We start from the raw sequence: 26,908 nt of genomic DNA, 5'->3' as shown, positions 1-26,908 counted from the left end.
AAAGCTTACAGGGTTCCCAATAGGTTACAGTAAGAAATAAAATATGTTACAGGTATGAATACAATAGAATTATAAATACAAATCTGCAGGTCAGGTTATAAACAGGTTAAATTCCACATTACAATAGATTAACTGGATGGGCTAGGGCAATCTAGATGAGGAAATTGCAAAAGTACAGACTAACGGTCAGTAGAGTTGAGCAGGTTGATGTAGTTCTTTGAGATGTAGGTATGTTTGGTCTGCTCTAAGCTTGTGAGGCAGGGAGTTCCAAAGTTTGGCAACCTTCACTGGAAAGCTATTACTGCCAATCTTGGTGAGTCTGAATCTTAGTACCACGAGGCAATTGGCATTACCAGCTCTTGTCGGTCCGATAGACGTTCTTCTATTTAATCTGTCTGCTAGGTAGCTAGGGGCAGCATTATTTAATGCTTTGTGGGTCAGGGAGACCATTTTTAGCAGAATGTTATTGTGGGTAGAGAGCCATTTATATTGATGTCTAGTAGAGGAGATATGTTCTCTTTTATTCATGCCTAGTGCAGATCTTTAGGCGTTGTTTTGAAGAGTTTCTAACTTCTGGATAATGGCTTTATTGGCGCCACTGTATAGAGCATTGCAATAATCTAGCCTAGAGAGTATTAACGCTCTAGCCAAGATCATACAGCTGTCATTTGAGAGGAATGGCGTGCCTGCCCTGATAAGCTTACAGGTGTAAGCGGTGGTGGAAGTCAGAGATTTCACTTGTTTGTCAAAGGACATGGTCGAATCAAGGTAAAAGCCAAGGGTTTTTACCGCCTTAGTTACTCTAATGATGTTTCCATCGATGGTGAATGAAGAATATTCATGGCCTAGTTTATTAAAGGTTAAAGTGGGTACCCAGGATTATCAACTCTGTCTTATCATTCAGGCATAAGCCGTGAGTGGCCATCCATGCCTGGATGATGAGATATACCCTATTCACCAATGCCAAGTCCGTGCCATAATCCCCAAAAAGAGGGAGGATATCTGTGTATCATCTGCATAGTTAGTGTAGGTGATACCCAGAAGGTCCAGATCATCGGACAAGGGTTTGGTGAATATATTGTATAGAGTAGGGGAGACGCAGGAGCCCTGAGGTACACTGCACGCGATAGGGACAGGGTCCCCCGCTGCCGATGGGGAGAAGATCCTCATGGCTCTTTCACTCAGGAATGATTCTATCCATCTGATGGCCTCTGTAGAAAAGTGAGCTGCTGAGTCCGAGTGACTACATAGGACCTTATGATCTACTAGGTTAAATGCAGCTGAGAGATATAGCAGTAGGAGGAGGGCTGTTTTACCTTTATCTCTCAGCTCATCAACCTGTGTTTTTAAGTCGATAAGGGCGGTTTCCGTCCCATGTAATGAGCGGAAGCCAGATTGTCTTGCTCCCAAGAGCTTATGCAGTTCAAGATATTTTTGAATCTGGGTATATGCAACCTTGTCAAGTATTTTGAGTAAGAATGGTACCGTCATGATAGGTCGGTAGTTAGTAGGAATACGTGGGTCTAAGGTTTGCTTATTTAGGAGTGGGAGTACCCATGATTGTTTTAGGTTGGAGGGAATGGTGCCAGAGGAGAAAGAGGCATTAATCAGTTTGGATATGAAGGGTGACAGATCTCTACAAGCGTCTATATAATCTGCGCTGGGCAAAAGTCGCCTTTAAAATTTGATGGTTTGAGAGATAGGATGACTTTCTCTACTTCTAAAATGGAGGTTTAGTGAAGTGGAATCTAGTGGTCTGGGCAGTAGTTATATCACTAGTCAGAGGAGTGTTAGATAGATGCTGTAAATTCAAGGTATTTTTTTAGGTTTATTTTATTTTGGAGAGTGTTTGTTTTATTGGATAATGCATGTTGAATATCTGAACACCAGGTCTTATTTTTGATGCAGATGTCAGGTATGGGAATTGGGGACTCTAGTTCTTTTAGTATGGTGAATAATTCCTTCATACTCTAATTGGATTTGGCAATACGTTCGTTATAAGACTTTCGTTTTGCCAGGCAGATTTAATTTTTGTATTGCATGGAAATTGTAGTTAGCCTAACTTTATGCCCTTCCAATGAGAATAATCTCCAGGTAGTTTCACATTTCCTTTTTAGGAGACGTAGGTCCTTTAGTTGTGGAGTGAACCACTTGTTTCGATGGGCTTTTGGTTTGCTTGGTCTAAGTGGAGCAATCTTGTCCAGTGTGGTGAGCATAATTTTGTTATATTCGTGGACCAGTGTATCAGGGTCTAGATTGTTAGATAATGAGTTTAAAGTAGGGAGAATGGCGGGGATCACTTTGTCCTCTGTGATATTCTTTTTATTTCTAGTTGGGCAGAGTGGGGCCATTTGAGGGGCCATAGGGGGTGGTTCATTTAACTTTTTTATGTTACCCCCCACTATTTTAAATGGCTGGTGGCAGTGGTTTAATTTTCCTACCATTTTGCTTTTCTACCGCAGGCTGAATCCTCAGCGGCAGTATAGCACCCATGGGTGACCATTTTGTCAAAATGGCCTGGTCTTCTTTCGCCATTTCTCGGTTTGTGAGGTCTTTTTTGGGTTTTACTCTGTGTCTAGGCAGATTTGAGCCCTGTGTTCATTTTGCATTTGGCGGGCTTCAGCCCAGAAGACCGCCTGTGGCTCCAGTGTGTCTGGAAAGGCAAGATGTGAGGGAGGTTCCTGAAACTTTGTCCTTTGTCTCTAGGAGTGCCTGAATGCAACCAATCCTGATTGGCTGGCTGGCAGGACAGCCACCCTGCTGTGTGATCGACAGCCTAGGCTGTGCATGAATGGGAGAAACTTGCTTATAAGGCGAGTGTTTTGGGACTAGAGGCAGAGTCGACCACTGAGAAGAAAAACCAATGAAAAAACTATCAACGATGCTTGCTGTGTCCTCCTGGACCTTTGAATTGCCCACTGAAGCCCTGCTGCTGTGCTGAAACTACTTTTTTCTGATCAACAAGAAAAGCTGCAGAAGGGACGACTTCTTCCCTTGGGTTAGTGGTACCAACTAACCCCGAGACAAAATCCACTGGACCATCACCATCTTCCCCCGACTGGCTGTACTTCTTCGCTGCTGCAAGAGCCGAGTGCCAGGGGTCGAAAAATCTGTTGTCAAGTACAATGACTGAAATCCGGCCAGAAGCTCCAGGAGTCTCCTAAGAGGACACTCCATAAGCAGGACAACCAGAGCTGAAGGAAGCCCAACCGGTATCCGAGATCCGCGGTGGTGCTGATTACCGAGCGCTGAAATTGCAAAGTGCTGCTGATCCAAAAAGAGCCCATAGCGGCCGACAACCTCCAAATTGCCGCCGCAGGATCCTTCCAGACATCCTCCCTCTTGTCCCCACGACTAAGGCTCAGGAACCCAGGGTCTGCATCGCTGCAACAGGAAAGAATCCAGCTGGACCACTCTTCTTCAAACCAGAGGTACTGTTTAGACTTGGGGTACTTACCTCAGTGTCTTTGAGCTGTGCCTTTCACAGTTGAGACTTGCAGTGGCTTACCTTTAGAGTTGATTCCAACTCTGCTTTTCACAGCCTTAACAGCTCGTGACCCTACAAGTGATTTCTAACTTTGTATAAGAATTATCTAAGAAGTGGCTCAGCTCCACAGACTGTGTTCCAAATGACTTTGGCTGTCCTGGCTCCCTGCAGACTCTTCGTCCATTGACTTGGATATTTCTGTCCCTCAGAGGTGGTAACTTGTCTTAGACTTATTGCTGGGAAAGGCTTGTTTAGACTTCATTGGAAGATTTAAGTATACTCAAATACCCCGAGAACCTGTTTAACCTTTGTTTCCTTCCTTTAACCTTTCCTTTCTGCAACCTCTGAATCTGCAAAGTATAACTAGTGATATATAAATGCCATTACGGACCTTATGAATGAAGTCACCTCAGGGTGTACCAATTGCATAAGAAGCATATCCAAAGCGTATCCACTAACTTGTGCTGATTCTGAAAATTATATTTGATTGTTACATATCTTGCCCTTTTTAACCCTTTAAGTGCCATGGGTTTTTCCCCCTAGTGCCAAGGCCTTTTTTGGTGATTTCAGTATGTCGCCATTCAATGCTGTGTAACTTTGTTACATGAGATATCTCAGCCAAATTTGGCCCCTTTTTCCCCCACATGTAGGCAGTCGTAACACCGCCAGGAATCCTAGGTTGCTGTAGGGGGGTGGGTGAGACAAAATAACCAAAAAGGGGGAAGATTTTGTGTTTTTTCAAAAAATGCCAATAAAATGATGTACCAAGAAGCCTGTGTTTTTTTCCTTCTAAGAGCTAGGAACAAATGGTTTGCTGTGCTGAATTCCCCAATTTCCTGGCTTTCAAGAACAGGTTGAGTGGAAACGAAAAAAAAAAATATTTTTATGTGGTGGTCAACCGTTTTGTGAGAGGTAGGCGATTTTGGCCATTTTTGCCAATTGGACATGCATGGACGGAATGGAAGAAAAGGGTAGGAAAGCCGAATTCAAGGACAGAAAGGCATACATTTCTGGAAAGTAGACAAAATTCCAAGTTCCGGAAGGGGCGACTGGCGCAGGTCGGGAAACAACTAGGTTGGGGAAAATGCGGGAAAATGACCGAAAAAAAAAAGGTATGTGGTCGACATGGTTGGCTTGGTATGGCAATGGCTTCTATGAATTTTGAGAAAAACAATGCTCCGCTACATTCCCCCGACTCTTGCAGTTAGGAAAGCACACATTTTTTGTAGTGTTTCACAAAACAAGCAATACCACAAGCCAAACACTGAGCCATGGTACACAGGAGTTTTATGCTTACCGCCTGAAAAGACATACGAAAACCAATGTGGTGAGGAACGGCAAGCATACATTTTTTGAAAGAGCACAGGCAGACCTTTTCAAGGGTAGGTGACTTGTGCAGGTTACAAAAGTGCATGGTGCCTAAAGCAGCGACTAAATGTAGGACACATTTGGGAAATTAAAGGGTTGTGTGACAAAGGGCACCAGCAAATGGGTCGAAACATTATTAAAACCAAAGAAACACAACAAATGTCATACCTTCGCGCGTTCCCACAGATGTCCCGATAAAAATGGTACCTCACATGTGTGGGTGCACCTACCTGGGCACCAAGGGGAAAGCCGAAAACACCCCCAACCCCAAGTCTTTTCAGACAGTTGAATTTCACAATTTTTTCCAGGCGGGCACACCATACAGATTTGGGCCTAGGGTGTCCAAGCCACCAAGGAAAACAGGGAACCCCATGCATTTCTGAAAAGAGGACACCCGTGGGAATACACAGAGGTCTGACTTGCGCGAAGTGGGCCAGAATTTATTACCCAGAATCCCCGACAAAGTGAACATTGTGTTTTTCCCCCACCAAATATCACACTTTGTCGGGGATTGTGGGTAATACATTCTGGGCAGCTTCGCACAAATCAGACCTCTGAATTCCCACGGGTGGCCTCTTTTCAGAAATGCATGGTGCTCCCCGTTTTCCTTGGTGGCTTGGACACACTAGGCCCAAATCTGTATGGTGTGCACATTAGTCAAAATCCTGCAATCCTGCTGTGTGAAAAGAGTTGGGGTTACCAGTGTTTTAGGCTTTCCTCTTGGGGCCCAGGTAGTTACACCCACACATTTGAGGTACCGTTTTCATCGGGACACCTGTGGGAATGAGGGACGGTAGGCCATGTGTTGTTGGCGGCATGTTTCAGTGGGTGAGCCGAGTGAAATGTGCGGAAAATGTTTTTTCTGTCACATTTCGGACTTTGCTGCTGTTTCTGGGCAATACATTCTAGGCCGATTTGCGCAAGTCAGACCTCTGCGGATTCCCAGGGGTGTGCTCCTTTGGGAAATGCATGGGGTTACCTGTTTTCCTTGGTGGCTTGGACACCCTAGGCCCAAATCTGTAGGTTGTCTCCCCAAACCCTTTGGGGGTTACAAGTGGTGTACCTTTTTCCTTTTGTGCCCCGGTAGGTGCACTCACACATGTGAGGTACAGTTTTCGTCGGGACACCTGTGGGAATGCGGGAAGGTATGATGTCTGTTGTTGGCGGCGTGTTTCGGTGGGTGAGCATAGTGAAATGTCTGAAAATTGTGTTCTTTACCCCCAAATTTGGATTTTGCCAGAGTTTCTGGGTAATAAATTCTGGGCAGATTTGCGCAAGTCAGAACTCTGGATTCCCACAGGTGTCCTCTTTTCAGAAATGCATGGGTTTCCCTGTTTTCCTTGCTGGCTTTGACACCGTAGGCCCAGATCTGACGGTTGCCCACAAACAAAATGTGCTGTGCCGAAAGGCTTGGTGTTACCAGTAGGTTACCCTTTTCCTTTGGCACCCCAGGTAGGTGCACCCACACATGTGTGGAACCGTTTTCATCGGGACACGTGTGGGGACGCGGGAAGGTAGGCCATGTGTTGTTGGCGGTGTGTTACAGTGGGTGGCCAAGCAGCCCCCACCCCTCCCGCATTCAAAACATCCCTGGTGTCTAGTGGGCATTGCTGCCCACGGATCAAGCACCCTGCGCCCGATCCGTGAGCAGCAATGCTTACACAAAGGGTGTCGTTGGAAAGGGGAGAATCTCCCCTTTCCAACAACACCTCCCTCAATCTCCGGCTTGAAATACAGCTGACGATCGAGGGGGAGAAAGGTGGAGACTCACCTTTTATTTTCCCCGCAGCAGCCTGAAATGGCTGCTGCTGTGAAAATTACTTTCACGTTGTCCTGCTTTACGCACGCCGACGTGAAACTGAAGGTAATCCATCCCCTGGCAGTGAGGGGGGACCTCCACCTCACATAGCCCGGGGGTTGGATAACTGTTTTGAGTGATCCTGCTTTGCAAGGATTGCTCAAAACAGAGTGCCAAAAAGGACGAGATATCTCGTCCTTGGCACCCTGGAGGGAATTCCAAGGACGAGATACCTTGTCCATGGCACTTAAGGGGTTAAAGAACGCTTATTTAAAAATTGAAATTAAATAAATAACTACTTATAACTGAAATCTCGAGTGCAAGTGTTACTTGGTTACTTGTATTTGCGAATTTCATGGCTACATCTCTACAGCTCACATTTACCCCTCTTGAGATAGGCCGGACTGCTCAGTCACACTACCAACTTGTGTAGTACAGCCCTATACCAAAAGGTGGGTTACCCAATACCAAGCAGGTAAGTGTTGGGTAGTCTCACACCGTGTTACTACACCAATTCTTAACTAACAAGCAGCATTCGGCTCCAGCAGGCTGTGTTACTGCCTCTTGCTTTGTTGGCCTTCTCGGGGCCTCACTGGTACTCGTCATTCTCTCAGTGGCTCTGCGTACAAGGGTTGAAGAGCTTTCGCCCCCGGCGTTCCTGGATTCAGCAGTGTTGTACAGGCTCTAGGTCCACCACGTACTCTGTGTGGTCCCACCTCCAGGCTTTCTGCTCCATGTGGCAATATCTGCCCTGCACGTCACCACCCCTGCCGATCGGATCGACATTGGGTAATCTCCTCCAACTGAGGACATTGTGTTTTTATAGGACTCTCTCTAATGAGAGGTAACGTGCTTCCGATGAGAAGATGTCGAGTATGAGGCGGGTTCAGCAGTGGTGTCAGTCCATCAAAAATGGCAGTTTCTTTGGCCCTCATATAGGTGTAAAGTACAGATTTCACAGGGTTTCTCTTTCTACCAAATGCAATAAAAGATTGTGGCTAGGAAGGGGGTATGGTAATTTGCAGCGAGAATTTCAAAAGGGGAGTAACACCTATCATCTTTCACTGCCAATGAACATGGGCCACATATAAAGTGTCTGATTATCAGCTGCTGAACTGAAAGCAGAGTGCTTTAAATTTGTGACAGGAAATTTGTTTTAAAGAAGGATTCAAAAATCAGCGCTGCCAAACCCTAAAATAATCTGCTAAGAAATAGAATACCAAGAAAACCAGACACTCGGAAACACCAAATTCACTTTCCCACTGGTCATGGAGTCGGCACAGAATGGCTCTTGGTGATTGAAATCAATTAGTTTGAAACCCTAAAGTAGTATTAGGGTGGAGGGAGTTCCTGACATTGGTTCTTTTTTAACTAAGATTGGCACAGATTTGAACGGTGGCTCAATACCTATACACCTCCCATACATCAAAACACTTGTTGGTGCACAGTGGATATGTTGTGCATTAACATGCGTTTGATGCAGATTACAATTATGTTTAATTCTTGTATTGGTTGTTATCTTATTACAATTTTGTCAATTATTTCTGTAGTTGTAATAATTGTATTTACAATAAATGCATGAATTAGGTGCATAATAGTGTCAGGTCCTTCTCAATACTTATAAATTAATGTGTAGGCAGATCTTTGTGGCATTGTGCATTAATTCTAAGAGGTGGACTGCATTCATTTTGCTAGAACTCCTCATTATAGAGGCACTGATTTCAAGATCCTAATCTTTTAGAGGAAGCACAAGCACCTTTTACAAACCATGCTAGCGGGTTGCATTAATGGCAAAGGCATGTTTGATAAATGAATACCACGAAATTCAGCATAACATTTTTTGAGAGAAAGAGGAGAACATTGTAGCAACACCTCAGGACAAAAGGGCATAGTTTAGCATGCTTCAAGCAAGGGAACAACGAAACAACTTTAAATCCTCAGGTCGTTTTTTGCACTTGCCAGCAATATTTCCATTCAGTATGACCCTAAATTCTGCCGATTCACAGAGTAGCATGAAAGAGGTTAACAGGGGAAATGAGATTACCAAGGTGCTCAGGAAGGAATGGATGTCAGCAAAGAGAGGATGTGCCCAGAGTTCACAATAATAACAACCTAACCTAAGACTATTCATTGCGTAAGACTATTAATGAAATGTGCGATTTCGGGGCCTTATATTAACTGCATTGTGGTTAATTACATTCCAACACCTCATTCCTTTAATAAAGAGGCTGCTTTGATCTCACAATGTCAAAACGAGCACTACAGAAAAGCAGGCATGGAAAGAGGAGTACGCCTTCTCATAATGCTCTTGAAAGTGCACTGGTGCAATACCAAGTGTTGCTGTGACTTATCAGCAAAAGCAGATTCTTTATGCCATTGTCTACAACCCACCTTCACACATCACGGTCACATGACCAGGAAGCCCTTAGCAGCACAAAAGCCCAGCTCTCCCTGGAGGAACCCTCATCCAGCTCACATTTTCTCACATGACCAAACGGCTAGATGCACAGACTGGCAAAAACACCTGTAGTCCGGTTTGCCCAGAGCCAGACTCTCTCCACATGCACACAGGGATTGCAGAAAAGCTGGGAAGTTAGGACTAAGTGGGGGAAGGAGATGAACGGATACAAGATTTTAATTGATTTACAAGTCTTCAGCAGAAGAGTGGACTAGGTCTCGCAAAAAACTGATCATGTTCAGCCATCGTATGCCTACCTGTATGGTTGTTAAGCACATCTCCACCAAGCCCTGGATCAGATAATATTTTGCTTCTGCCATCAGTTCTTTGATCTCCAGTCCATTATTCGGAAGTGTGATAGTGTCATCTCGCAAATAAGTCAAAATAGTTCCAAAATGTTTTCCACAGCGATCAATGAGGACCCAACCTAAAGTAAGAAGAGATTAATTAAACAAATGCAGATTATACTGTGTGGCCCACAAAACACTAAAAGGGTCTTACCAAGACATGCTGGAGGCTCAATGGACATACTTGGTGCATTGTACAAAAACACAACGGGTCTCAAAAGCCATACAATTGCTTGCTCGAATACCCATAAAATAGATTAATACCTTCTAAGAGGCATAATGCACCCTAATCAAACTTTTCCCTGGACTGGCCTACATAAAAATTGCGGATGAAAATTTCGGGAGAAGTTTGAATCTAGCAAGAGTGAGTTCATGAGACCACAGGCTAAAAGCTTAGTAACTACAGCTCGGTTACCCAAATGTCTGCCTAAAGTTAGGATAACCACTGCCTTTAACTATGGTATTGTAGACAGACTTGTGAAGCACCACCAAGACCCCTGATCAAACATTGTACAAGTACAAAAAACAATGGCATTAGGAAAATATATGGTCCCAAAGTAGTCCATTAATTCAAAGTATGAAATGCCCATAACCAACTTTTTTATTCTTCCCTGTTATAGTTTGGGGATTTTATTTGTTACACAAATCACTATAGACTCTTTAGAGCATTTAGAAGGGGAGGGTGACATGTGCATTGTGTGTGAACATATGCTTAACAGGAAATTCATTTGGTACAGGACTTCCACACATCTTGGTTTCTTATGGTGCCTATGGCATGCATGCAGCAAAGACTAGCAGGTTTTTATGATGCTACGTGTCAAGATGGATTTCTAGAATGTGGCCTAGAAAGATTTTATGAGGCCACCGTAGTTATAGCGAACAAGGGAACTCCAAGAGGTTAGCCAAAGCCCAATCAAGGAAGCAATGGAGAGCAGTCAATGCTATTCTCAGGAGAGTGAGCGGGGTCAGGAGTCAACAATGAAGAACACAATTTAGACAGGAATGTACAAAAATACAGTATTTATTCTAGGCCTTTAATTTTTTCACTAAAAAATTAATCAAGCAGGTGAAAATATCGAACAGCACTCAAACATATATACAGTCTCATAGGTTCTTGAAGTGCATTCATTGACCCAATCAATAAAAGGGGCACGTAAAGTGATGCAAAGTCACAAGGATATTACCTAGCTTCAGCAGTCCCATCCGTAAGAAGAGTGGGGCCTTGTGCACAAAAGGAGGTTGAATTTCCCCCCACAAACACACCCTGGTGAGAGGTGCACAGGAGCTACGGGTGGCAAGAATTCTTCTAGTCGGGTTCAGGAGTACAGTGCAACCCTTAGCGATTGAGAAATGCAGGATGCATTGATGCAGCCCTCTTAAGGACACTTCACAGGATGGGGGAAATGAGAGTTCCAGAGACAGCCACCACACAAGACGATGGCAGGAGTCCTTCCAGTCGCGGTTGTAGAAGTCCTTCTAGGACGGGATCCCTTTAAGTGGGGGAGGCGAAATTCGGCAGGATGGTGACATAGCACAAGCTGGAAACCACCAAACATCTAGCTGCAAATGCGGAATGGCAAATGTTCTAGGGAGGTAGCTGTGAGAAACCTGAAGGTACTCTCACATCTACTCCCCAGGGTTCTTCTGTTCAAGTGACCAGGGAAGGGCCATCACTTTTGAATTCCGACCCTGGGTGTTTATTAGGACAGTTTTTCTGAAGTCTTAAGGGCTTAGTAAAAGCAGCCAGGCTCATTTTAGGAGGAAAAGAGGGCTGTGGAATCAATACAAAGAAATTGTAATACTACTGGTCCAAAGAAATACTGAAACACTGTCTTGTATTTAAATAAACCATTTATTTTTACAAGTAGGCCCAGATAAATCTTGGGGAAAATAGGTACTAGCATAGATCATATAAAGACGATATAAAAAAACACAACACTATGCTTGAAGATGCACAGACCAAAGCATATAACCTTATTTGGAACACCTCACAGGAGTTCTAGGGAAGTCAAACCAATAGTTACTTTTTAGAATACTTTCAGTAATATAAGGGTAGTAGACCATAACAGTTGTACTGTGACACTCAGCAAGAAATCACTTAGTAAACCAACTGGACAATATAGGTTTTGTTATTAGTGGAACACTGATTCTGGGAACAGCATCAACCTATAACTCTGATTCAGGAGAACAGTTATTCTAGGCGAGTTGGACCTTGGGGTGTAATATTCAATTACAGTTGCTTTTGAGTTCAAAGACTAAGGGAAGCAATAGCTTATTTAAGGATAACACGGTTATACAAGGCAAGTAAAACCGATACCCTTTTTACAGGAACTATCAGCAACTTCAAGGCATGTATAAACTTACGACTTTTTGTGTCCGTCTAAAACAGACCAGGGAAAGCAAAACGCAGTGCTACACTTTATGAATGACTCAAAGTTATTCTAGGTAGTGTGAGAAACCTGAATGTGTCTCACCCGCTAGTCCCCAGGGATCTGTCATCCAGGTGGCCAGGACATGGCCATCGCTTTTGCATCCAGTTCCTGGGAATGGAGCAGTGCGGGAGCATCACCTGGAGGGGTGTGGGGCTTCGGGGAGTGGGACACTGGATGGTGGGACGCAGTATCCCCTTCCCTGTAACACCTCCCCCCCCCCCCCATCGTACCTGGTAGGATAGGAACTCAACCCCCACCCCTTTCCCTGACACAAACACTTTCTCACAGACAACTGACTGTGAGAAAACGGACTAATGCAGAGCTGTATACCCGACATGTCCCAACACAATGGTCAGGCAATTACTGATCATTACACACACCTGCAGCTTTTTAACATGGCCCAAATGTTTAAAGATAGGGGGCTGCGAAGGAGGAGGAAGGCACTGAACGAGCAAGGCAAAGCACACAAGGAAGCAGAAGTTCCAAAATGGAAGTTTAATACGAGGAGAAAGAAGGCAAGACCAAAGTGGGTTGCAAGGAGGTGAATGCCCTGGACGTTTTTAGGTAAAAACGTCGCTTGCAAGAGCTTTCGAGAATAAGAAACATAAGACCAGGAATTAAAGCAGAAGAAGCCTGCATTGTGTGTCGGAGGTACTCGGGGATCTCCCGCGTAGATAGCCAAGGCAGGGAGGAGCGTTTCCCGCCGTGGTACTGTCCTTGGCTCGTACAACAAAGCACCACCAGTAAAATCAGCACAGCTGGGGAGTCGAGGAGACTCATAGCAGACCGGCCTGTGTTAGAACCAAGGTTACAAGCGGCAACATTGGATGAAGAAATCTGAAGAGAACAGTGTGAAGCGTATCTGACAAGCGACGCAAATATAATTGAACATTAAAGGAGTGACTGAGCTTTTGAAGCCAAGATAGATATGATATACAGAGTGGTCCGACGCCACGTGGCTGCTCGTTCGATAGTCTCGGTAGGTATCCAACTGAGCGGTGGTACATGTAAAAAGGAATTGTGAAATGGAAGTGGTCCTGCAACGGGTCAAGCTAAACCCGTGCACATTCGAAAGTCGTTGATAGTTAATGCAAACTGAAATTGGTCCAAACCCGGCTGAGGGAGACTAATTGTCAGGGGGATCCTGGGTGAACCGTGAGTCACCAGAGAAAGAATATTCTCTGAACATTGTAGAAGGAGATCTAAGCCCGGAAGAGGGGGATCTAGGGTGAAGTGTGAATCACCTGAATTAAAGGAATGGTTCGCTCAAAAAGGTTATTGTCGGAGGCCAGCAGGGGGTGCACTGGCAATGGCAGCCTGAGTTATGCTCCTGCTTCACCAGGCTGCTAGGGGATCTGAGATCACCCACCCCCCAAAAGACCCCCTGTGAAGGAAGGAGTGAACCATCGAGGTTGGAACACCTGTGGAACACTTGGGCGAAAAACCGGAGCCAGGTGCGTGCAGCCCCAAACAGCAGCCCGGCTAAGGCAGCACTAGGAGTAGCAGGATAGAGGGGCTCCATACCCTTTCATATCTGAGGATCGTTTTAAGCCGACTGTCCCCCTTCCCCAGTCCTTCCCCACTCCTGGAGGTCACCAGACACAGTGCTATGTCGAGGGACAGCTGAGATGAGGAGCCCCGAAAGTGTATTCCTAGGCCGCGTGAAGTGAGTGGACATACCTCTCGCTTTTCTTTCGCAGTCCCCCCCGCCCACCCCACCTGCTGCAGCACTCCGATCAGCTGAGGCCCACAGAGAGGTTGGCCTGGTGCCAAGGGGGCAATGGGGGGCCGAGAAGACATGTCAGCCAGAGGCAGCCCGGTCCATCCACCTTAGAGAGAGTTGCTCGGAACGGGGAAGGGGTGAGAGAACAGGCAGTACCAGAGGTTATGCATGAGGAAATACATTGCTCCGGACAAAGGAGTGGGTCACCGAGGGTGGGGACGTTGAATGATAAGGGAATGAACTCGCCCCCAAAGCGGTCGCTGGTGGCAAGGGAATTCCGTAGGAGGGCCGGGGGGCGGGGGGGGGTTTCATGTACTGTTTCTTCAAGAGACCAAATATGCTAAAGGAGAAGATAGGAGGGTGCCAGGGAGTGCATTGGGACAGGAATATTGGGGATCGGGACCTCTAAGAAAAGCAGGGGGGGCGAGATATCCTTATGGCGAAAGGTCTAAAGCTAGAGGAAGGTAGGGCTCTGCTGATTTCAGGGTTTATTAACAAGGTTGGGTTCACATTCGCATCAATTTATTGCCCAAACCAGGGGCAACAGAGGTATCTGCTGCAAACACAGCCAAAGGTGATGCTCGTAACAATGGGCCATATACATTTGGAGGCCAACTAAACATGTGGGCAGTCTTTCGGAAGGACATGCCGAATTCCCCTCCCGGGTTTGTCTAAGTGCCACGACCAGTGCATAGTGAGGTCCTGGGAATATCATAAGTATATGGGCTACGGGACATATGGTGTCATTTACACCCAGAGGATAGGGGGTATACATTCTACTCGGCCCCTCATGGCACATTTACCAGAATCAATTACATCTATACATCAAGGGGTCTATGGGATGAGGCGATGTGTTCAGAGATCTCCCCGATTTTGTGGTTGGACCATGATTTGGTGTTGGCGGGCCTAAACTAGCTGGGATGGTGCCCAGGGGCTCTAAATGGAGATGCAACAACTCCCTACGGAAATACCTAGTGTTCCATGAGGAACTGACTAAAGAGATTGTAGAGTATTTCAAGGTGAACAATAAAGGGGAGGTTTCTAAGATAGCGGTATGGGAAGTGGGGAAGGCGACATGGTGGGGTTCCTGAGCAGGGAGGGGAACCCGGAAAAAACGAGAACGGACATGAATAGAAAACAAGCTACGAGCCAAAATTGCCCAGTTGGACAGGAGGGTTGGAGACACAGTAGTCTGGAGAGAAGAAAGGGTCCTGGAGGCAAGACAGAAACGGGAGGAATTGCCACTCTGAGGAAGGACAGGTGATCGGAAACTGCAATTCCTGAAACAAACTTTTTATGATAAGGGAGAAAAGGCGGACGCATTGTTAGCGGAAAGACTCAGGGGACAACAGGCCGTCAGGTGGGTTAAGGCCATAGGGGAGGATGGGGAAAATGGAGGACCAAAGGGTGGGGGGAATTTGAGAGGTGTTCGCTTCATTCTATGAGGACCTGTATAAAACAGGTGTCAACCCAGACCCCGCAGGGACAACCCGGTACTTGGAATTCCAATGCCCAGGCTCTCGGGAGGATGCAGAGGCACTGGAAACCCCTATAACGGCTGACTAAATAAAGAGGGCAGTGTCAAGGGTTCCCACAGAGAAGGCCCCGGGTGAAGATGGTTTCTCTGCAAGCTTTTATAAATCCTTTCTTACCCCCTTCTCCCATTTATGGTAGAACTGTTCAATGACATCCTTAAGAGTGGGGAAGCCCGGGACAGAGACCTTTTCCCGAGCAATGATCACGGTCATACCGAAAGGCAGGGACCCCCAAAAAGGCGGATCATATCACCCCATCTTGTTCCTTAATATCAATACCAAAATCTACACTCATGTCCTGGCGGAAAGATTAGAGATACATATGCCCCAATCGATACACTCGGTTCAAGTGGGCTTCAGAAGGGGACGCTAGGGGGTGGTCCCATTTCGGAAAACCTTGCACTTGATCCATGAGGCGAGGGACATGGAGGGAGGGAAGGGGGACCCAGTACTCCGATTGGTTGATGCAGAAAAAGCCTTTGACAGGGTAGAGTGGTGCTTTCTCAAAGAGGTACTGGGCAAAGTGGGCCTGGGCCCTAGATTCATGCAAGGCATTATGGTGGTTTATGGGTCCCCCAGGGCTTGTGTGGCGGTCAATAGAGGCTTCTCCCGATGGTTTGCCTTGAGTAGAGATACGAGGCAGGGCTGCCCTCTATCTCCGATTCCATTTGTGCTCTTTAGAACCACTAGCACAGAGAATTAGGGGATCCAGGAGTCGAGATATTCACGATGGGGCACAGGAATACAAGGTGGCATACGCAGAGGACATGCTTCTGCACATACAGAACCCGCTAAACTCCATATCCAGGGCTATTGCGCTGATGGAGGAATACAGAGATCTCTCTGGGTTTAAGATTAACAAGTCAATTATAGTGTTTCTTCGGCATTGTATTTGGCTTGTTCTCTTACGCTCTTACTATTGACTTATGATTGCCTGTTTTGAATTGTAATTAATTTTGAAAATCCTAAATAAAGAGTTAAAAAAGGATTAACAAGTCGAAATCTACACTGCTTCCGCTGGACGGAAATGGGGACCGGGATATAGGGAGGTTCACTCCTTTGGGACTAGTGATCAGCAGTGACACATTAAGATATTTGGGAATTAACCTTAAAAGGGTCTGGAGGACCTATTCAGGACCAATTTCCCTGCGATTCTAGCTGGATTCCGGGCAGACCTGGAAAGATGGGGAAAACTAACCATTTTGTGGCTTGGACTCAATGCTCTTGTGCTTACCGAGATTCCTCTTTGCATTCCAAATGCTCCCGATTGGTATCCCTGAATTTATTTTCCATTAAATAACGGCTGCGATGCTGACATTTCTTTGGCAGGGGAAAAAGCCTAGAATATCATTTAATGTCCTTACCATACTGAAGGACAGGGGAGGCGCTGGGCTCCCCAATTTGAAACTGTAATATAAAGCCCTGCCGTTACGGATCCTTGTCCCGCACCTCAGAATACAGAGAATATCAATGGGTTGGTCTGGACAATCTTCATCTGTCCCCCACCTCAGTTGGGGAATGGCTGTGGGTCCCTAGGAACGGGCTCTCCAGCAGAATTCGCGACCACCCAATCCTGGGCACAATATGAGAAATGTGGAAACAGGGCACGGAAATGGAAAGGGTGACGACCTGGCCCCCCCCGTTGAGCCACTTGTGGGCACCAGAAATACGGACGCTATCCCGGATCCAGGGAGGTTTCAGGCCTGGTATGAGGCGGGTCTTGAGAGAGTGGGTCAACTATGGAGGAATGATACATTCGTCACTAAAAGTGAACTTGAGGGGGAACTGGGTCTGGACACACTTTCCGTTTTTTATTGTCTCCAACTGAAAGGAGTGCTCATGAATGGAAAATGGAGGGATAAGATGCAGAGGGACCTTACTCCCTTCGAGCAGCTCTTAGACAAGAGAACGGAAGTGAAGGGCATGATCTCGGTCATGTACAAAGAACTGGTTATTGCCGGGAAAGGATCAACTGAAAAGCTGAGATGCAAATGGGAAAGTGACCTGGGAAGGGAATTAGACTCTGCAGTGTGACTGAAATTGTGTAGAGGGGCCGCTCAGATAGCGATTTGCCAGCAATATAAACAGCATGCCATTAAACTCTTGCATAGGTGGCAATACAACCCTGTCAAGCCTTCTAAGATGTTTCGGAACACGAGCCCAGAGTGTTGGAATCGGAGCGGAGCAAGGGCCGATTACTGGCATATGTGGTGAGGATTCCCCCGGGTACAGATGTTCTGGGATGTAGTGTTGTGCTGGATAGAGGTAATTGATGGTGTTCAGCGTACGAAAACGCCAATCCTGACCCAGTTTGGGATGGAGGAATCGAATGGGGATCTGGGCAAGATTGGGGGGCTGGTAGCACCACTGCGGCTTGCGACGCGACCCTGCCTGGCTACGAAATGGAAATGTGCTCAGACCCCATGTACAAGGGAATGGGTCAATGTGTCTTTGAATATATGCACTATGGAAAGGATCACAGCAGCACTACATGGGAGGGCAGCATCGCATGAGACCTTATGGGGAAGTTTCATGGCCAAATACTTGAATAAATGAAGCAACCGGGTGCTTAGCAAGAGGAGAGGGAAGCAGGGGATTGGCTTGGGCATAAGGATTGACTGGTGAATGTCGACCCCTCGGGGACCTCCCAGTTTGTTGGACTATGGCCAAACACTTCAGAAAGGCTGAGAGGCGGCCATGTTTACCATTGTAATTTGAACCTTACTGTTACCCCACACTAGGCAACCGAAAGCTTCCTTATTCTTGTTTCTTTCAATTGAGATGATCCTGCTACACGAGGGGGTTGGGGGTTTCCTTGTTGGTGTTCAAAATGTTTTCTGTTCTGCGAAAACCCAAAATAAAAACACACACATACATATATCTGTATGTATGTGTGTGTTACTGTCCCAATCGTTTGGGCATATATTTTTAAGCTTACTGTAAATCGATCTAAACATTCTTTTTCCTATGCATCTTACCTTAGTTTTCCTCACTATTACACATTCGAAAACAACGGGTTGGCCGAGGCCATCTTGTGCTTATCTTATCCATAGATTCATCGTCCTAGGTTCAAGTACCCTCGCGGCAAGAATACAGATCACCCGCCACTCAAACGGACATCACTAGCCCAACCAATATGCTCCATCTATTTTCATGACGTTCCTGGCCAGCGTAGCCAAACGTGCCCAGTCATCACCCACACCATAACGTTATTGAACGCAGAGCCAGGAAGCTGAACATACACATCCTCTCACAGCACGTGACCTTTCTTTCTTGTCCCAAATAGGAGCGCAAACATTTTTTAAGAAAACATCAATAGTCTGCAATGTAACAAGTGCTTTTATTTTTCAAAGAACGCTCACAAGAGAATATTAAATCCACGAAATGAGCGTATGGTTTTGACATACCAGTTATAGCTAGCGAACATTGCATGCTTCGAAAGTTGTTTAGAACGTCCTCATGATACGCTGATTGCGATCAATCAATATCTGTTCTCCAATTCCTTTGTGTCCATATGTTACACCAGCAAAACTTTCTAATGACGCACATGATGTTCCATTCGTGAGAAGATATGGATTGTTTACACTTTCAAGTGCAACGCTTTCGCATCAGCATGTTTTCACAACAAACGATGAAAGGTTGCTTTTTATTGCTAGTCCTGCCAAAGGGCAGATTGGTCCCCGTCGGTCGTCCCACATAACAGTGATCAAATAAGCACCGTTGATGATTATCTGCCACGGTTGGTTGAAGAATCCATCCGACGGTAGCTGAAAACTATGGCATACGCAGAACAGTACACTGTAGCTGTGTAGAAAACAGAATAAAATATTATATTTTAGTAGCCATTCTGTAATCGATTATAACAAGTTACTGTAATTCAGAACTGGATGAAACCTAACCATAAACACAAACCACACAGAATGAACACACATGACAACATGGGGGAGTATTTGTGATCACTGTGTGCATGAAAGTGTAGCGCTGTGAAGTTGGTATAGCTCCCAATGGGATGGAGAACCAGATGCAGACTTCACATAGCAGGCCCTACCAGAAAACAAGGACAGCGATAGTAACATTTTATGTTAAACCACAGACAGATGGCATTGTAATGGAACTGGGAAGATAAGTGATCGAAACGAGAGCCAAGGGCCTACGGAAAAGGATCAGCCCCTATGCCTCCCTCCAACCCCCACTTTATGATGCACAAGGATGCAACGGGGGCAGCACACCAGGATATTCCATAGGACAAAGCGGTTTAGATATCATTAGCCTGCATACAGGTTGTGGTTGCAGGTCTTCGAGGAATAATCATCAAAATATGGTCCATCTAACAACCCAGAACTCTGTTCCGAATATATTGGTGTGCAAAGCCAGTAATCAATAAGTCCCAAAAACAATCATACCTCTATTCACTCCTCTTTTAAACTATACACAAATAACAGTCATTTCTAGACAGCTATACAAACCACAAGCTACACACTTGATTTTTTATAGTCTGCGGTATAAATATCATTCAACATAACGTACTGTGTCAGTTCTTTTGGTCAAATTGCACTTTTGCATGTCGCTGAATTAGTCATTATGCATACAGCACATCCTGTTTTTAATTGCACAAATATTATGTATAGTTGAGCTTACATATTTTCAGGAAGTTCCATTCTCTCGATGTCACGTTGACTAACTGCTCCAAACAACAGATAGCAGAAATGGAAACTACATTTTCCTATGTCCACTTTCAATAAAGTAAAAGTTATCATTTTTTGTGGGTATTCGACACTGTGTCCTTCGAACAGTTGCAGACTTTCGCTCAAGGCCAAATAACAATAGCATCCTGTTTCAAAGACTGCAGCCAGAGATGGGTAGGTTTCAATTTTGTGAAAGAATGCCAAAAATAAATAATTAATGAAAACTTAGACAATACACTGCTTTGGGCATGTGGTTCAGTAAACCAAGGACAGTTACAAACGGCTATGTAAAATATGCTTCGCCACGGAAACATAACAATCCAGAAGGCTATGTGTTGCTGCTAACTCCGGGAATATATCATCTTTGTAAGAAAATTAAATCAAAACCCCACCTTTCCCTTGTCCAGCACTGTTTCATGGCACAAAGCGCAGAATGTGTGGGTCAGCGTGACTGTATCTCTGCCTCCCTTCCCTCTGGCACCAGTCCCCCCCCCCCCCCGAGCCTCACAGGTGCATGACGTAGTGATGTAGTAGCAATGTAACTTAAGAGGGACCTGACCTTCACTCCATGGAGAGATGAGCCCAGCCGACCCATGTGGAAATCGACAGACAGCTGAGAAACAAACCAATTGTAGCCTGGCATCCCCTATGGAGCAGGACCATGTATACTGTTTTACCAATCAACTATGCAGGTTCAGACCCTATATAAGATGTCATTACTGACGGTGTGTCCTCTCAAAAGGCACAAACATTCATTCTGGAGTCAGAACGTTCTCCAACAGCAGAGTCTTTTGCTGATAATTTTTGTATTCTGTACAATTAAACCTTGTTATCCTTGCAAGCTATCTCTTGGCTTCTTTCCCTAGATGGTTGTATTCATTCTGGCGTGACCCTAACAGGGGACTGCTTTCAATTGCATGGCGCTTACTATAATTCATGCATGTCCGTTCATACTCCCTTGCGCACCGGAGGTAGCCCTCTCAACCATGACACGAGACAGGTGACATTGCATGCCCATACTAGATAAGTTACATTCATGCTCCGACTATACCTTATGCCAATCGGCCGTCCTAGTTCATATAGGATGGAAGGAAGAGCCGAAGGGTGTACAAGTGCTGGAGGAGGGTGTTAAGATGGATTTCCAAACTCTTACCCAATGTGCTGAAGTTTAGGAGGCCACCCTGGGTTTAGTGAAACAGGGGAACTTTCTGGACAAGCCAGACCAATCTAGGTATCTTGGCAGGCGAGATGAAGCCTCAGGAGGGGTGATGATGATCGGAAGCCCACAATGAGCACAAAGCAACAAACCACAAATTACTCTTAGACAAGTGTATATGAAAGATATGTATACATTTATTGTCAACAGGACCAATAGATACAAGTAAACTTTAGTTATGCGAAAACACACAATACTCAACAGCATATACAATACTTTTCCTAATGAGACAAATGAGGAAACCACAGCCACAACCTGTAAAGGGAAGGGTTGGTAAACACACTAGGAGCTTTAGACCATTTTTTGGAGTCGTTGCCTAACTTTCTAGTCCAGCCCTAAGAAGTGGGTAGCCTAGGACTCAGTGCAGTAGTACGTCAAAGCGCACGATCGCTCGGTGAAGCAAAACACGCGCATTCTTGGTAAGGCCGTCGAAAGTCAGGAGGGGGCCTGTGGCGATGAACAATTGCTTCCCACTATTCGATTAGGCAGCAGAACAGTTTTCAAAAGGTGAGAATAGCTGGGGAGCGCAGGCTAACCCAGCCAACATCGAACACCTTTATGGGATATTCGTGCATAAAAGGTATCGGTTGTGCTGGTGGGAAACCATCCAGTGATGCAAGTCCTTGATCCATGCACCCAACTAGAGTCATGGAATAGATTTTATGTTTGCGATACATCCTTTTTACCACTTCCCGTTGCTCTTTCACCAAACTTATTGTTGACAGGATGCACCTCTACTTCGTCCATATAAAAAACATAACTTATTGGAACGACTTATTGCATCTGCTAATGGGGTGGCTGTTAGGACAGTCTTTCTGAAGTCCAGCTAAGGGCTTAGTAAAACCATTCAAGTGAGGCAGTCCAAGATTCCACTGTTAGTATAAGGCTGTACCACCTGAGTTCAGAGTAGCATAGACACAACAGCCAGGCTTAAGGAGGGAGGGGGGCTTTAGAAGCAATACAAAATTAAATTTTAATACAAACGGTCCAAAGAAACACTGAAATACTATGTATTGTAAAAAAAATAGTTTATTTAAATACGAGTAAGCCCAGATAAATCTTGGGGGAAATGAGTACTATCACATTATATATGACCACATTTATAAACACACAACACTATGTTTGGAGGTAGACAGACCAAAGCATATAACCTTATTTGGAGCACCAAACAGGAGTTCTTGGAAAGTCAAAACAAATAGTTACTTTTAGATTACTTTCAGTAATACCAGGGTAGTAGACCCTATCAGTTGTACCGTGACGCACAGCAAAAAAAGAAAAAAAAAAAAAACATATTTTCAACTGAACAATATACATTTCTGACCTAGTGAAACACAGACACTAGGCACAGTGTACATCTATAACTCTGATTCAGGAGAACAGTTATTCTAGGGGAGTTGGACCCTGGGGTGTAATATTCAATTACAGTTGCTTTCCAGTTCACAGACTAAGGGAAGCAATAATTGTTATTGTCATTTATGTAGCACCCTATATATCATTGGTATGATCTCAAAGCCCTTGTGGGTTGAACGCCCTCGGGGACTGCAGTCCAGGTCAGTTGAGAGAGTAGGGCAGACGACAGTGCTTGGGTGCACTCAATATGTGTGCAGCAATAACTAACTTAATTTAGGATAACAGTGTTACTCTCAAGGTAAGTAAAACCTATACACTTTTCACAGGAGCTATAAGCAACTTAAAAGGCGGTTTGTGACCCAATACTCTGTTTGTGTCTGTCAAAAACAGACCAGGAAAAGCCAAACTCAGTGTAACACTTTATGAATGACCCAAAGTTATTCTAGGTAGGTAAAACCTAAGGCAGACTTATTCTGGACTGGTTAACAGCACGTCAGGGAAAGCAAGACTCAGTTGGGCAACAGCATTACTTGTGTGGAAGGGCACAAGCAATTCACAGGCGAGTAAAATAACCTTAAATCTACTTTCCAGAATGGCAGAACATAACTAACCTTTTATATACTTTGCAGAAAGGTTAAAACATAATTTCTTATAATGTGAAGACAGTTTGAATCCTCTAATCAAGTCAAGGGAAGCCTTTCACATCAGTAAAAGTGTTCAACAAATTACTGCTACCAGCCATTAATGGTAAGTTTGTCATTGTGACATAAATTGTACATGCATTTAAAATGAGAAAGGGGATACTCAGTATCTCCCCAGCACTCAATATAAGGTGGGGGGTGCTGATCTCACTTAGTAAAATGTAAAAGGGATCCAAAGATCCTTTCTACCCTTGGGAACTGTAGTTCTCACAAGGTTAACAAGAGAAAGTAAAAAATGGAGCGCCTATGGCAATCTAGCAACAACAGGAACTTAGTGCCAGAAAGTTGTCAGAGGATACATTTTAAAAGACAATATGGAGAGCCCAAAAAAATAAAATAATAAGAATAATAAAAGTACACCCATTAAAAATAGCAAAATATTCACTGAGTGTGGAAAAAGGTTCTCACTCAGAGGTAGAAGAGAAAATAATCCACCACTAAAGCTAAAAGTTCTGGGGTTGACACAGGTCAGGAAGATTTATCTTTACTATGAACCTAAAAGAGGCCATCAGCGCAAATGCCATGGATTGCATGTGTGCATGGGGTTGGGTCTAGCAGAGGGTTTGACAGACACCAAGCCTCTGTGTACCTTTCACAGATGGGAAATAAACATTTGCATATCAGTCTCTCTCCCACCCAAATGGGCAGTCCAGCAGTGAAGTGCTAGGACAATTCTCTTCTGAACAATAGTACCAATAGCAACCCCAGACAACTGTCAGGATAAGCAATACAAATGAAGGAAAAGTAAAATATATACATTAATGTATCATAAACCCAATTTGATTGGCGTAAATACTTTGTAAAACATTATCTAGCCTTGTAATTGCAAGTGTAATAGCATTGGATTGTTTCTGAACAATGTCCAAACATTGGGGATCAGATCTAAAATGTTATTTATTGTGAGCAGATTTTGAATACAGCTACAAATCATTTAAATCCGTCAACCTTTCGACAAGTTTCAATTTTGGAGGACAAAGCTCATTTGCAATGTTTTGTAGCATTGTATGTGACCTGCGAACAAAATCGGAATCCATTCCATGATTTTGCAAGGCCAACACAGTCAATGTCAGATCTTTCACAAATTCAAAATCCATTTCCTGGTATATTGCCTTGAACACCCAATGTTTGCGTCGTTTTGTAAAGGTCATGAGGTAAAGCATCCTGAATGGTCCTGCAGTTTTCGATTGTTCCCTCCCAATGTTCTCGTTGTGCGCAAGTACAGCTAGTATTGTTCTGGCCTCCATACTGTGTATGGCGAAATGCAACCTTTTGTGCCTGTACTTTAGGCACATATTATGGAACACCTCCAAATCTCCAGTATGACAGAATTCGGTGAGTCCCTTCCGGTCTCTTGAAAGCATTTTATCGTACACGATCTTCTCAAATGCTTTTGTGGAGGGGAACATGGCATCAACCACTTCTTCTTGCATTCCTGCTCCTTCGTTAAACGACCATGTGCACATTCATGGAAATGCTGGTTTTCTGTTCTGTCCATGAGTGTACGCTGGAAAAATGGTGCATCAATGAACGCCATTTTTCAAGTAGAATTTCTAAAGATCCATCACAAGTTTTTGAACTCCACCAAAGACGATTGCTGATAGACAGCGCACTTTAAAAGGTTTTCCGAACCTTTTTTTTTTAACCAGCAGCATTAATTTCTTTTATGGATTTATTTGGCAACGTGCCATACATCAGAATTGCTGCCGAACGTGTGGAAACTACTATTGCATGGCCTTGGCTATTGAAAGGTGCCTGTCAGTGGCTACCACGTCTATTTGCGTTCCCCTGGATTCCAGATGTTCGATGGATTTAATGAAACATTGTTTCTGTTTCTCCATGGCCACAGATGATGTACATTCAGACAACTGCACGATGGCCGAACTCACAATATTTTTACTTTACATGTCTTGAAAGAGGTATGTGCAGTACTTAGCAGAAACTCCTGGACTATCACACTGTCACCAGCTAGCCTGACACGTTTGCCAGAGAATGTACTCTCCAATGACATCTGTTCAAGTTTCCAGGCATGGCTAATAGTGGGGAATAAGAATTCCCTCTGATAGTTTTAGTACTGTGTTTAAACAAGGAACTCAAGTTCCACAAATTGACAGGAACTGAATATTACTGAAAGTTGATCCGCTGAACAGTAAAGCTGCTGAACAAAGTAAATTTCCAGCAGGCACTTTGCCGAGCATCGGTTGAGCAGACCATGAAAATGTATTATGGAGGTGGACACAGCTGCGCACGATTTCCAGGTTGCTGCCTTGTAATACACGAGACACATTCACCAATGGCTCCCCGCGTATGTTCCCCCTTTAATTTATGATCACATTTCAGCATTTGTACAACCTCTAGCAAGCAGCTGTCGAATACAATGTATTATTGCTCCTTTAATAGCCAATCGTCCTTCTGTACTGTGTTTTACGACTCGACAGTGGTGGACAATTCCCCCAAACTAGGCAAACTGTAGTCCAGATCTTGTGCAAATTTCTTAGTCAATTGTGTTGAAGCTTCAGCCTCTGTTAGTTCAGGCTGTGATATTTCCCCATGAATTGGAGAAACAGGTAACATTAAATGTTTGTTGGGTGGAACATGTTTATAGGGAGTAGATTGTGTCAAAGAGTCTGTGAGCAATTGCAATGCAACCTCATTGTCTTCAGTCATCTGGGCGAGTTTGCACAAAGTAGCAATGGTGCATGGTAACTTTGTATGGTTTGCAGGTGAGCTGCCATTTATTTTCTGGCCACTGGACATATGCATCATGAGTCTGAATATTGACTGGACCACGCTGTGCCCAAAATAGTAGTTGCTCCATTGTGAAATCCGTTTGGCAAGCAACATCTTTGGTTTCAGTTGTTGTCTGAGTCTTCATACTCCTCTTTCTTCTGGGTCTCTAACAGATTTATAGAAAAACATGCTCAATGTATAGCACACAGAGAAGATACGATTTTCCAACAAAAAACATAATAGGACTAAAACATAAGCTTAAAAACTTCTCCAAAACAAACTGGTTTGTTCTTTACCCTGGTTTTCTAAATTCGGTTCGAAACAGTGGCCATCTCTTTGACGACCGCAGCATCAAGCTGAAAATAGAGCGTTTTTATATGGTTTAAATCGAGCACATTTCATTTCCACTCAAACATATGAACATATATACAAACAGAACCAACTTGACGGACTTCAAAACATTACAACATTATAAAAATGTATTCCCAATCCAATGTGATGCCCAATTGTATTTCATATTAGGTTATGTATACCTCTGGTCCATGTGCCTCTTCTAATTCCACATCTTGATTACATTCCTTGGAGATTAATCATTTAAAAATATTTATCGTACTGAAATGTAAAATGTTTCATCGCACAGAGCACTTCCGCACAAAGTCGTTTAATGATTACGAACCATATAATATAAGGTTTGTTGTTACAACACAAATAGAACATTCGTATGAACATACCCTCGAAAACAGTGTATGTGATTTGGTCAGAATATATATTTCAGATTTCACCTGATCGAGATCACCTTGAAAAACAGGGATTATAATGTCACCTTCAAAAGTAGTTTGCTTTGTAATATTTCCTTTGTAATCTATTCTGCATTAAGGAGGAAGCGTAATGTTAGAACAAAAAAAAAAAAATCAGAAAACTTTGAAACAGTGCAACGTTACATGCATTTCAGTCTCAAAGTATATCCTTTGTAGGATTTACTTTCTTTCTACCCAGAAAAATGTAAGTATGCATACCCCATACGCCTGGACCTGTTGCAAAGGAGGAAGTGATTGTAGGCGAAGTTCCAGCATCCCCCTAT

General features: G+C 44.3%; 1 protein-coding gene across 5 annotated transcripts in view; it reads right to left on the bottom strand.

The window, feature by feature from the left end:
* TNFAIP1 (TNF alpha induced protein 1) overlaps positions 1–26,908 on the bottom strand; it is a 339,442-nt gene that overhangs the window by 226,344 nt on the left and 86,190 nt on the right. For all 5 annotated transcript variants that reach the window (XM_069614578.1, XM_069614579.1, XM_069614575.1 and 2 more), the window contains exon 3: positions 9,369–9,538. In XM_069614578.1, the coding sequence (XP_069470679.1) occupies positions 9,369–9,538 (170 nt within the window). The remainder of the gene's footprint in view (positions 1–9,368; positions 9,539–26,908) is intronic.

The sequence above is a fragment of the Ambystoma mexicanum genome, chromosome 9 (genome assembly GCF_040938575.1).
Source record: "Ambystoma mexicanum isolate Mex_15411 chromosome 9, UKY_AmexF1_1, whole genome shotgun sequence".
Taxonomy (NCBI): Eukaryota; Metazoa; Chordata; class Amphibia; order Caudata; family Ambystomatidae; genus Ambystoma; species Ambystoma mexicanum.
This window is presented reverse-complemented; position numbering and strand designations above follow the sequence as displayed.